A 12,987-nucleotide genomic window follows, 5' to 3' on the forward strand; every position below is an offset into this window, starting at 1 on the left:
AGCGGAGTCAGGGGGGTATGGGGAGAAGGCAGGAACGGGGTACTGATTGAGAATGATCAGCCATGATCACATTGAATGGCGGTGCTGGCTCGAAGGGCCGAATGGCCTCCTCCTGCACCTATTGTCTATTGTCTACCCTGCACACAACGGGGACAATTTTACTTTTATACCAAGCCAATTAACTTACAAGCCTGTACAGCTTTGGAGTTCGGGAGGAAACCGAAGATCTCGGAGAAAACCCATGCAGTCACACGGAGAACGTATCATCAGTAGTAGTAAAGTGTGACTTTAATATCAGAGCGATTTGCTTGAGAGATGCTAGACTGTTCACTGACTGAAAGACATTCTAGCCTTAGAGGGAGTACAGAGAAGGTTCGCCAGATTGATCCCTGGGATGGCAGGACTTTCATATGAAGAAAGACTGGATAGATTGGGCTTGTACTCGCTGGAATTTAGAAGACTGAGGGGGGATCTTAGAGAAACATATAAAATTCTTAAGGGGTTGGAGAGGCTAGATGCGGGAAGATTGTTCCCGATGTTGGGGAAGTCCAGAACCAGGGGTCACAGCTTAAGGATAAGGGGGAAGTCTTTTAGGACCGAGATGAGAAAACATTTCTTCACACAGAGAGTGGTGAGTCTGTGGAATTCTCTGCCACAGAAGGTAGTTGAGGCCAGTTCATTGGCTATATTTAAGAGGGAGTTAGATGTGGCCCTTGTGGCTAAAGGGATCAGGGGGTATGGAGAGAAGGCAGGTACAGGTTACTGAGCTGGATGATGAGCCATGATCATATTGAATGGCGATGCAGGCTCGAAGGGCCGAATGGCCTACTCCTGCACCTATTTTCTATGTTTCTATGATGAGCTGATGCCAATAATGTCTGTTGGATGTGAGGCGGGAACTAATGCCTGTCTCTCTTCTGTTGCTCAGCCTGGCAAGGTCGACCCCCCAACTACACACAACTTCAAGGAGAAGACATTTAAGAAGAAGAAGCATTGTGTCGCATGCAAGCAGCCGATCACGTCCCAGGGGATCTTGTGTCGCGGTAGGTGAAGTCCTGGCAGCAAAGCGCAGAGTTTCTGCCAATTCCTGAAACTTCAAACTGTTTTTTTCCCCCGAGGGGAAAGAATCAGTCGGTGTCGGACACTGGATCAGTTTTCTCATCGGTTGTCTTTCGGGAGAGGCATTACGCTGTGGAATTCTCTGCCACAGAAGGCAGTGGAGGCCGATTCACTGGATGTTTTCAAGAGAGAGTTAGATTTAGCTCTTTGGGCTGAGGGAATCAAGGGATACGGGGAGAAAGCAGGAACGGGGTACTGATTGAGAATGATCAGCCATGATCATATTGAATGGCGGTGCTGGCTCGAAGGGCCGAATGGCCTACTCCTGCACCTGTTTTCTATGTTTCTATGTCTGTCCTCTCAGGTGGATGTGGTGCCATCTTAAAGAAGAGCAGAGGAGTCCTCCTGGAGTCCCGGGGCCAGTGTTTGTCTCTTTGAGCCACAATCATTTTGAGCTTGGTGCTGCTTGTGGGAGCTTGCTGTGTGGAAATCGTCCGCCATGTTTCCAACATTGCACCAGTAACCTCACTTCACCCCAATGGCAGTAAAGGGCTTTCGGGCACTCTGAAAGGAAGGTGAAAAGGACTTTTGAAAAGTGAGCCCGTTAAAAATATGGCTGCCCTTTTCGTCTTCTGTAATTGCCCTTCCTGCTTCCCCCCCAGGCCAGGCGTCAACTATGATGGGTGTCGAAACATAGAAAAATAGGTGCAGGAGGAGGCCATTCGGCCCTTCGAGCCAGCACCGCCATTCAAAGTGATCACCGCTGATCATTCTCAATCAGTACCCCGTTCCTGCCTTCTCCCCATACCCCCTGACTCCGCTATCCTTAAGAGCTCTATCCAGCTCTCTCTTGAATGCATTCAGAGAATTGGCCTCCACTGCCTTCTGAGGCAGAGAATTCCACAGATTCACAACTCTCTGACTGAAAACGTTTTTCCTCATCTCAGTTCTAAATGGCCTACCCCTTATTCTTAAACTGTGGCCCCTTGTTCTGGACTCCCCCAACATTGGGAACATGTTTCCTGCCTCTAACGTGTCCAACCCCTTAATAATCTTTTACGTTTCGATAAGATCTCCTCTCATCCTTCTAAAGTCCAGTGTATACAAGCCTAGTCACTTCAGTCTTTCAACATATGACAGTCCCGCCATTCCGGGAATTAACCTACGCTGCACGCCCTCAATAGCAAGAATCTACTGTATCCGTTGTTCAAGCTGTGGACTCTTGTACATCGTCGAGACCAAACGTAGACCGGGCGATCGTTTCGCTGAACACCTTTGCTCAGTTCGCCTGGACCTACCTGATCTTCCGTTTGCTAAACACTTTAATTCCCCTTCCCATTCCCACACTGACCTTTCTGTCCTAAGCCTCCTCCATTGTCAGAGTGAAGCCAAATGCAAATTGGAGGAACAGCATCTCATATTTCGCTTGGGCAGCTTAAAACCCAGGGTTTTGAATATTGATTTCTCTCACTTCAAGAAACCCCTGCAGTCCCTCTCTCTCCATCCCTCCCCCACCCAAGTCACACCAGCTTTTCGTTCTCACCGAGCAAACAGCTAACAATTAGTATAAGAAAATAACTGCAGATGCTGGTACAAATCGAAGGTATTTATTCACAAAATGCTGGAGTAACTCAGCAGGTCAGGCAGCATCTCAGGAGAGAAGGAATGGGTGACGTTTCGGGTCGAGACCCTTCTTCAGAATGATGTCAGGGGGGCGGGACAAAGGAAGGATATAGGTAGAGACAGGAAGATAGAGGGAGATCTGGGAAGGGGGAGGGGAAGAGAGGGACAGAGGAACTATCTAAAGTTGGAGAAGTCAATGTTCATACCACTGGGTTGCAAGCTGCCCAGGCGAAATATGAGGTGCTGTTCCTCCAATTTCCGGTGGGCCTCACTATGGCACTGGAGGAGGCCCATGACAGAAAGGTCAGACTGGGAGTGGGAGGGGGAGTTGAAGTGCTCAGCCACTGGGAGATCAGTTTGGTCAATGCGGACCGTTCCTTTGTCATCGTTACTTTTGTGCATATCTTTCATTCATTTGTTCTATATCTCTCTACACCACCGTCTATATGTCTTGTTTCCCTCTCCCCCGACCCTCAGTCTGAAGAAAGGTCTCGACCAGAAACGTCACCCATTCCTTCTCTCCGGAGATGCTGCCTGACCCGCTGAGTCACTCCAGCTTTTTTGTGTCTCTCTTCGATTAAAGCTAGCACCTGCAGTTCCTTCCTGTACCGCCCCCTCCCCCCACCTCTCCTTGTTTTATTTCTATGTTTTCCTAGTTTAGGCGAGAAGGTCAGCCCGGAAACATCAACTCAGTTTCTAGCTTCACATATCCAGTGTCACCTCCTGAGTATTTAAGGCGTTCCCTATTGGCATGTTTGAGAGTAGCACATGAGCTCCAGAAAAACTAACATCTGATAATGCCTGCATTGCCATGTCCAATACCTGAAGTTTATAGAACAGCTGCCTTAGGCGCGAAAACAAAGAGAGCTTTACAGAGAATACCATATATCTTGATATCACTGCGGAGATCATAGCAGCTGGAGTAAAAAGACTACATTTTTATCCCCTCCTCTCTTCACCCCTTCCCCCCCTCACCCCTTCCCCCTCCCTCTTCCCCCCTCACCCCTTCCCCCCTCACCCCTTCCCCCCTCACCCTTCCCCCCTCACCCCTTCCCCCCTCACCCCTTCCCCCCCTCACCCCTTCCTTCCCCCCCTCTCTCTCTCTCTCTCTCTCTCTCTCTCTCTCTCTCTCTCTCTCTCTCTCTCTCTCTCTCTCTCTCTCTCTCTCTCTCTCTCTCTCTCTCTCTCTCTCTCTCCTCTCTCCTCTCTCCCCTCTCCCCTCTCTCTCTCTTCTCTCCCCCCTCTCTCTCTCTCTCTCTCTCTCTCTCTCTCTCTCTCTCTCTCTCCTCTCTCTCTCTCTCTCTCTCTCTCTCTCTCTCTCTCTCTCTCTCTCTCTCTCTCTCTCTCTCTCTCTCTCTCTCTCTCTCTCTCTCTCTCCCTCTCTCTCTCTCTCTTCTCTCTTCTCTCTCTTCTCTCCCCCCCCTCTCCCTCTCTCTTCTCTCCCCCCCCCCCATCTCTCTCTCTCTTCTCTCTCTTCTCTCCCCCCCTCTCTCTTCTCTCTTCTCTCTCCCTCCCCTCGGGAGCCCCCTCCCTCTCCCCTCTCCCTCTCCCCCCCCCTCCCTCTCTCTCTCTCCCTCTCTGAAGGTGACAGGTGTGCTGTGCATTATCTGTTTGCATCTCATTTTTACAGCAGAAAATATTTTCTCCAATTTCCGGCCTTCTGAATGGGCCCTGGATCCTATCAAATGGAATTAATCAAAGTGGATGGTCATTAACTGGGCTGTTTTTTTCTAAACACTGGAAAGTCCCTGCCTGTAACTAGCTGAGTGAAATATCCTGCCTCACAGTAAATGCTCCTCACTGCGATCAGCTGCGTTGATCATTCTGGGAACAAATGGGGTTGAAGCTCCTCTCAAGGGTCTCGACCCAAAACGTCACCCCTTCCTTCTCTCCAGAGATGCTGCCTGTCCCGCTGAGTCACTCCAGCTTTTTGTGCCCATCCGCTCTCAATGGAGGCAGGCACCGGATTGATTACCAGTGTGACATTCAGACTTGGATATCCTGGAAAGTGGTTGGAGCTGAAAGCTTTGATAAATAGACGAGTCAAAACAACGGAATGGTGCAAGGTTTGTCGTGTAAAATCTGACTTGTGCAAAAAAATATTAAAGTCCGATAGCAGTAGAGCTGAGCGAGGTAGAATTAAGCATAAGAGTAAGTTGTGAATCTGTGGAATTCTCTGCCTCAGAAGGCAGTGGAGGCCAATTCTCTGAATGCATTCAAGAGAGAGCTGGATAGAGCTCAAGGATAGCGGAGTCAGGGGGTATGGGGAGAAGGCAGGAAAGGGGTACTGATTGAGAATGCTCAGGCATGATCACATTGAATGGCGGTGCTGGCTCGAAGGGCCGAATGGCCTCCTCCTGCACCTGTTGTCTATTGTCTATTGTCTATCAGTACAAGCTCGGGCACAAAGAGTGGAGTTGTGGATGTGCTCGGGAGGTAAGTGGGAAGGTGGCTCGGGGTGCCTTGGGAGAAATTATCCAGAGGATAGCTGTGGATGAGATTTTGGCAGGGGAGTCGGAGGGGAGTGGAGTTGTGCAACTGCACAGTGGTGGCAATGGGTCGTCTAAGTGATGGCGTGGTGAGGCAGCTTACCAAAACACTCTGGTTCATCCTCAGACACGACCAGGATCGGGAAAGAGACACTTGTTGGCATGCAGAGTTTAGTTTAGTCTGAAGAAGGGTCTAGACCCGAAACGTCACCCATTCCTTCTCTCCAGAGATGCTGCCTTTTCTCGCTGAGTTACTCCCGCTTTTTGTGTCTATCTTAGTTTAGTTTAGTTTTGTTTAGCGACACAGCGCAGAAACAGGCCCTTCGGCCCATCGAGTCCGCGCCAACCAGCGATCCCCGCACGCTAACACTCTCCTACACAGACTAGGGACAATTTACATTTAAACCCAGGCAATTAGACAATAGACAATAGGTGCAGGAGGAGGCCATTCGGCCCTTCGAGCCTGTACGCACCGCCATTCAATGTGATCATGGCTGATCATTCCCAATCAGTACCCCGTTCCTGCCTTCTCCCCATACCCCCTGACTCCGCTATCCTTAAGAGTTCTATCTAGCTCTCTCTTGAATGCATTCAGAGAATTGGCCTCCACTGCCTTCTGAGGCAGAGAATTCCACAGATTCACAACTCTCTGACTGAAAAAGTTTTTCCTCATCTCAGTTCTAAATGGCCTACCCCTTATTCTTAAACTGTGGCCCCTTGTTTTGGACTCCCCCAAACATTGGGAGCATGTTTCCTGCCTCTAACGTGTCCAACCCCTTAATAATCTTATACGTTTCGATAAGATCTCCTCTCATCCTTCTAAATTCCAGTGTATACAAGCCTAGTCGCTCCAGTCTTTCAACATATGACAGTCCCGCCATTCCGGGAATTAACCTAGTAAACCTACGCTGCACGCCCTCAATAGCAATTAACCTACAAACCTGCACGTCTTTGGAGCGTGGGAGGGAACCGAAGATATCGGAGAAAACCCACGCGGGTCACGGGGAGAATGTACAAACTGCGTACAGACAGCGCCCGTAGTCGGGATCAACCCGGATCTCTGGCGTTGTGAGGCAGCAACTCGACCACTATTCCACCCAGATTTCTGTGAGGAGCTGCAAACAGTGGTCTTCCAGCTCACAGGCCAGAGGCTGAAGGGAGGCCTGGCACACACACTGCAAACTAGAATTCTGATTAACAACACAAAGAGAGGAAATGACCTTTAATAGAGTATGAACTCACTCACCACATTTACAGAATGCTTGCTGAGAGGGAATGTCAGAAATAATCAGCACCTCCTCCCACTGGCAATTTATGCTCCGCCACAGAACTAATGACTAATCTAGGCCATATTTCCATACTGTAAATGGTTCATTGACTCTACTGTAGATGGGTTTTCAAGGCCCGTTTTGCTTGGATTAATTCTGGCCAGATCCCGCTGTTTGGCAGAATGAAAATGGCCGCCTCCTTGCACTGCCAGGACCCTAATGGGCTTGGTCTCTCAGGCAGCTACAGAGAGGTTTCGTTTATTGTCACCTGTACCGAGGTACAGTGAAAAGCTTTTCGCCAAATAGTGAAAGGCCTGGATAGAGTGGATGTGGGGAGGATGTTTCCACTAGTGGGAGAGTCTAGGACTAGAGGGCACAGCCTTAGAATTAAAGGACGTTCCTTTAGGAAGGAGATGAGAAACATAGAAAATAGGTGCACGAGTAGGCCATTCGGCCCTTCGAGCCTGTACGCACCGCCATTCAATATGATCATGGCTGATCATCCAACTCAGTATCCTGTACCTGCCTTCTCTCCATACCCCCTGATTCCTTTAGCCACAAGGGCCACATCTAACTCCCTCTTAAATATAGCCAATGAACTGGCCTCAACTACCTTCTGTGGCAGAGAATTCCACAGACTCACCACTCTCTGTGTGAAGAAATGTTTTCTCATCTCGGTCCTAAAAGACTTCCCCCTTATCCTTAAGCTGTGACCCCTGGTTCTGGACTTCCCCAACATCGGGAACAATCTTCCCGCATCTAGCCTCTCCAACCCCTTAAGAATTTTGTAAGTTTCTATAAGATCCCCCCTCAGTCTTCTAAATTCCAGCGAGTACAAGCCGAGTCTATCCAGTCTTTCTTCACATGAAAGTCCTGCCATCCCAGGGATCAATCTGGTGAACCTTCTCTGTACTCCCTCTAAGGCTAGAAACTCCCTCTAAGGCTAGAGGAGGGATTCCTTTAGTCAGAGGGTGGTGAATCTGTGGACTTCTTCGCCACAGAAGGCTGTGGAGGCCAAGTCAATCGATATTTTAACGGTGGAGATAGGTAGATTTGTGGGAGGAGACCGAATGTCTCGGAGAAAACCCACGGAGGAAACGTACAAACTCCGTATTGACAAGTGCCCTTAGCCAGGATCGAGCCCGGTAAGGCACTAGCTCTACCGCTACGCCCAACACGTCTCCAACCTTTCTTGTCCTGACTGTGAGTCCCCTGAGACTGCTCGCTTGCACGACAGGCATGGCCCATCAGACAGCTTTGAGTCCAATTAGTTTGTCAGCTCTGATGGTCTTGGATCGAACACCCTTGAGTGTGGTCATGAGTCATTTTCCTTGCGACTGTCTAGGTACTACTCCGGTCTGTTGGTAAACCACAAGCTGTGGATTGCCCGGACAAGGTGGGCTTGGAACCATGAGCATTTGTTTGGCATGACCTAATTCGGTCTTTGAGGCCCACGAATTCAGTTGATTCTGCTTGTCTCTTCCCCCATCGTTCATACCCCCCAATCACAAAATAGAAACTCTGCACCATTTTAGTTATGGTCCCCTGATAAATGCGTCAATGGCAGCAGACCGCTGTGCCAACACAGACCATTACAGGTTCACATAGAAATTCAGCAGGTGTTTGCCAATCTCCCAGATCACGGACAATCCAAAGCAGTTGTTGAAAGGGCACAGTCGCACTCTGCTGTTGACTCAGCAATATGGTGCAGGACTCCATTTTGCATCCAAGCTGGTTTAGTTTAGAGATACAGCGCGGAAACAGGCCCTTCGGCCCACCGGGTCCGCGCCGACCAGCGATCCCCGCACACTAACACTATCCTACACCCACTAGGGACAATTTTTTTTTTTACACTTACCAAGCCAATTAACCTACAAACCTGCACGTCTTTGGAGTGTGGGAGGAAACCGAAGATCTCGGAGAAAACCCACGCAGGTCACGGGGAGAACGTACAAACTCCGTACAGACTGCACCCGTAGTCAGGATAGAACCCGGGTCTCCGGCGCTGCATTCGCGGTAAGGCAGCAACTCTACCGCTGCGCCACCGTGACCGCCCTCTGGGATTTGCAATTGCTAAAGCCCATCGGAAATTTGTTGGCCTTTCAATGTGAGGAGGTGTTCAGATCAGTTTAGTTTATTGTCACGTGTACTGAGGTACAGTGAAAAGCTTTTGCGCGCTAACCAGGCAGCGGAAAGACAATACAATTGATGCGTTGAATTGATGGTAGGATGAATGTAGAGAAAAATATGCACTAATTGTGTTTACTGAGTATATTTTTGACATAAATGTCATGTCAAGGTGTCAGGAAAGATTGATAACGTGATCGACGATTGGCAATCTTAGCAAGAACCTCCGTGTGGGAGGGGCCACAGTTTAAGAATAAGGGGTCGGCCATTTATAACTGAGATGAGGAAAAACTTTTTCAGTCAGAGAGTTGTAAATCTGTGGAATTCTCTGCCTCAGAAGGCAGTGGAGGCCAATTCTGTGAATGCATTCAGGAGAGAACTAGATAGAGCTCTTAAGGATAGCGGAGTCAGGGGGTATGGGGAGAGGGCAGGAACGGGGTACTGATTGAGAATGATCAGCCATGATCACATTGGATGGTGGTGCTGGCTCGAAGGGCCGAATGGCCTACTCCTGCACCTATTGTCTATTGTTGTCCAACCTCACTGGATTTTCTCAATTACTGACTCTTGTTTTTTTTTCTCCTCCAGTCTGCAAGGTAGCAAGTCACAAGAAATGTGAGACCAAGGTAAGATGTCTCTTCATTTGAGGTGCTCACCTGGTCTGCGGTTTCAATGGACCGCGTTTTTCCATTGTTTGGCTTTGTAGGATTTAATAAGCAGAAAATACTGCAGATGTTGGAAATCTGAATGGAATTAGAATGAAATACTGGGAACACTCAGCCGGTCAGGCAGCATCTGCAGAGAGAAGAACAGGAATGACGTTTCACGCTGATGAACATGCAACTGATGAAAAGTTGTTGACCTGAAACATTGACCCGGTTTCTCCCTCCACAGACACTGCCTGATCTGCCAAGCATTTCCGGAAATCTTTCTTTTCATTACATCTCAGATATTATCATTCTTGTTTTCTCTTTAAACATGTTTTAGTCTATTGCTTACCAGGCGACCTTTGTGGCTGTCAGCTTGCAATGCACCAGGTTGTAGAGGAATTTTCATACGTTCTAGGGAGCAGAATCAGGCTGTTTGTCCCATCGAGTCTACTCCGCCATTCAAGGGCGGCACGGTGGCGCAGCGGTAGAGTTGCCGCCTTACAGCGAATGCAGCGCCGGAGACTCAGGTTCGATCCTGGCTACAGGCGCCGTCTGTACGGAGTTTGTACGTTCTCCCCGTGACCTGCGTGGGTTTTCTCCGAGATCTTCGGTTTCCTCCCACATTCCAAAGACGTACAGGTACGTAGATGTACCTGGTAAAAAATACTGTAGATGTTGGCAATCTGAATGGAATTAGAATGAAATACTGGGAACACTCAGCCGGTCTTGATTGGCTTGGTAAATGTTAAAAAAAAAAAATAATAATAATAAATAAATTGTCCCTAGTGTGTGTAGGATAGTGTTAGTGTGTGGGGATCGCTGGGCGGCGCGGACCCGGTGGGCCGAAGGGCCTGTTTCTGCGCTGTGTCTCTAAATCTAAATCTAAAAAAAAATCATGGCTGATCGATCTCTCCCTCTCGACCCCATTCCCCTGCCTTCGCCCCATAATTTTCAATCAATGTGTAGAGAGATTAATGGCTGGCATTAACCTGTCAGCCAGGATGTGCTCTCTCGCGGCCACTGACGTCAAGTTGGAAGGCAGCTCTGGGGCTGAAGGTGAGGGTGGAGCACTGCCTGCAGGTCGACTGTTTGCAGCCAGAGCCAAGGTTTGGTGTGCGTTTGGAACAAAAGGTTGTGGGAAGGGCTGCAGGGGCCACCGAGCACCGTGAGGCCAGTTGCTCGGAGATCGGCAGAGGGGCAGGAAGAGCATCAGCAAGTTCAGCACCAGGAGACCTGTTTTGCACTGCGTCGCAGGCAGGCCAACATCAAAGGTGGCCAAATGTTCCCACGTTAATTGTGTACAACGCAACCTATTTTCTTTTCAATTTGTTCAAGCAGTTTTAAATCGTTCCTCAGGAAGTCCAGCTTGTTGTAAGGGTTTTCAGCAGTGCGTTTCGTTTATTGACTCTACCTCTTGTTTCTTTATCGGTTGCCCGTGAATCTGCCATTTAGAACAGAGATGAGGAAACACTTTTTCAGTCAGAGAGTTGTGAATCTGTGGAATTCTCTGCCTCAGAAGGCAGTGGAGGCCAATTCTCTGAATGCATTCAAGAGAGAGCTGGATAGAGCTCTTAAGGTAGCGGAGTCAGGGGGTATGGGGAGAAGGCAGGAACGGGGTACTGATTGGGAATGATCAGCCATGATCACATTGAATGGCGGTGCTGGCTCGAAGGGCCGTATGGCCTCCTCCTGCACCTATTGTCTATTGTCTATTGAATCTGTCCTGGCAGATGCCCTTTGTCTTAACCCTTTAACTGAATTGAATTGAATTGAATAGGTTTATTGGCCAAGTATGTACACATACAAGGAATGTGCCTCGGTGCTCCGCTCGCAAGTAACAACACGGCCCACAGTAAACAATTAAGAATAAAGCATAAAACATTAAAACATTAGGAATACACATTATAGTTTAAACGTGTGAGTGAAATAAACCGGAGCAAAAGGAGGCGACAGACGTTTGGTTGTGGAGTAGAGGTACTACTCACGGAAAAGAAAATCCGTTTTTATGTCTGGCTGTGGCTGCTCTGACAGTCTGGAGTCGCCTTCCAGAGGGAAGGAGCAAAGAGGTCCTTCTGCATAGGAGCAAAGAGGTCCTTCTGCAGTTGTATAGGGCCCTAGTGAGACCGCATCTGGAGTACTGTGTGCAGTTTTGGTCTCCAAATTTGTGGAAGGATATTCTTGCTCTTGAGGGCGTGCAGCGTAGGTTTACTAGGTTAATTCCCGGAATGGCGGGACTGTCATATGTTGAAAGACTGGAGCGACTAGGCTTGTATACACTGGAATTTAGAAGGATGAGAGGAGATCTTATCGAAACGTATAAGATTATTAAGGGGTTGGACACGTTAGAGGCAGGAAACATGTTCCCAATGTTGGGGGAGTCCAGAACAAGGGGCCACAGTTTAAGAATAAGGGGTAGGCCATTTAGAACTGAGATGAGGAAAAACTTTTTCAGTCAGAGAGTTGTGAATCTGTGGAATTCTCTGCCTCAGAGGGCAGTGGAGGCCAATTCTCTGAATGCATTCAAGAGAGAGCTGGATAGAGCTCTTAAGGATAGCGGAGTCAGGGGGTATGGGGAGAACGGGGTACTGATTGAGAATGATCAGCCATGATCACATTGAATGGCGGTGCTGGCTCGAAGGGCCGAATGGCCTCCTCCTGCACCTATTGTCTATTGTCTATTGAAGTGCTTCGAAGAGTTTGTGGCCAGGGTGAGAGCGGTCAGAGATGATCTTGCCGGTCTTAACATCCACTCTCTTCCGAGGATGAAATGCTTGCCCCCCTCCCTTTTCCAATGCCCTATTTTGTATTTCTGACCTACAACCCCCTCACTCCAAATACGGGCGCGTGTTTTATGATCGTGGGTGCAGTTGAGGTGGGGTTCTGTGGGGTGGTGAGTGGAAATAGATTTGCAGAACAGAGAAATCAAGCCAGAAGGATCCCTGTTTGCAATATTAGAGCCAGGTACAGCGTACTGTGTAATCAATGCTCCACAGCTGCTGCGAGCATTAGCCCCTGTCCCGCGATCCAGTCATCATTGACACAGCAGCCTCAAAGTTAAGTGACTAGGCTTCCATAGGACGTAGGAGCAGAATTAGGCCATTCAGCCCACCGAGTCTGTTCCACATTCAATCATGGCTGGTCTTTATTTCCCTCTCGACCCTAATCTCCTACCTTCTCCCCGTAACCTTTAATGGCCTTACTAAGCAAGAAACTATCAATCTCCGCTTTAAAAACACTCAATGACTTGCCCTCTGTCTGTGGCGAAGAATTCCGAAGAATTCCACAGATTCACCACCCTCAATAAATCCCTTCTCATCTCCTTTCCCAAGGTATGTCCTTTTATTCTGCCGCTGTGCCCTCTGGTCCCAGAGTCTCCCACTAGTGAATACATCCTCTCCATATCCACTCTATCCAGGCCTTGCACACTCATTATACCGTACATAAATACGGTCTGAAGAAGGGTCTCGACCCGAAACGTCACCCATTCCTTCTCGCCGGAGATGCTGCCTGACCCGCTGAGTTAGACAATCGGTGCAGGAGGAGGCCATTCGGCCCTTCGAGCCAGCACCGCCATTCAATGTGATCATGGCTGACCATTCTCAATCAGTACCCCGTTCCTGCCTTCTCCCCATACCCCCTGACTCCGCTATCATTAAGAGCTCTATCTAGCTCGAGTTCTCGAGTAGTGAGCTAGCAGCGTGAGTTTGAATCACACGGCAGTAGCTGGGGAAACGAATATTCAAGCAATTAAATAAATCTGGTTTAAAGAGA

At 48.8% G+C, this 12,987-nt stretch overlaps 1 protein-coding gene across 8 annotated transcripts in view; it reads left to right on the forward strand.

Annotated features, from left to right (window-relative positions):
• Positions 1-12,987, forward strand: part of LOC144611997 (tensin-2-like) — a 225,602-nt gene that overhangs the window by 84,185 nt on the left and 128,430 nt on the right. For all 8 annotated transcript variants that reach the window (XM_078431400.1, XM_078431402.1, XM_078431401.1 and 5 more), the window contains exons 2-3: positions 929-1,043; positions 9,155-9,192. In XM_078431400.1, the coding sequence (XP_078287526.1) occupies positions 929-1,043; positions 9,155-9,192 (153 nt within the window). The remainder of the gene's footprint in view (positions 1-928; positions 1,044-9,154; positions 9,193-12,987) is intronic.

This window comes from Rhinoraja longicauda, chromosome 42 (genome assembly GCF_053455715.1).
Source record: "Rhinoraja longicauda isolate Sanriku21f chromosome 42, sRhiLon1.1, whole genome shotgun sequence".
In the NCBI taxonomy this organism is placed as follows: Eukaryota; Metazoa; Chordata; class Chondrichthyes; order Rajiformes; family Arhynchobatidae; genus Rhinoraja; species Rhinoraja longicauda.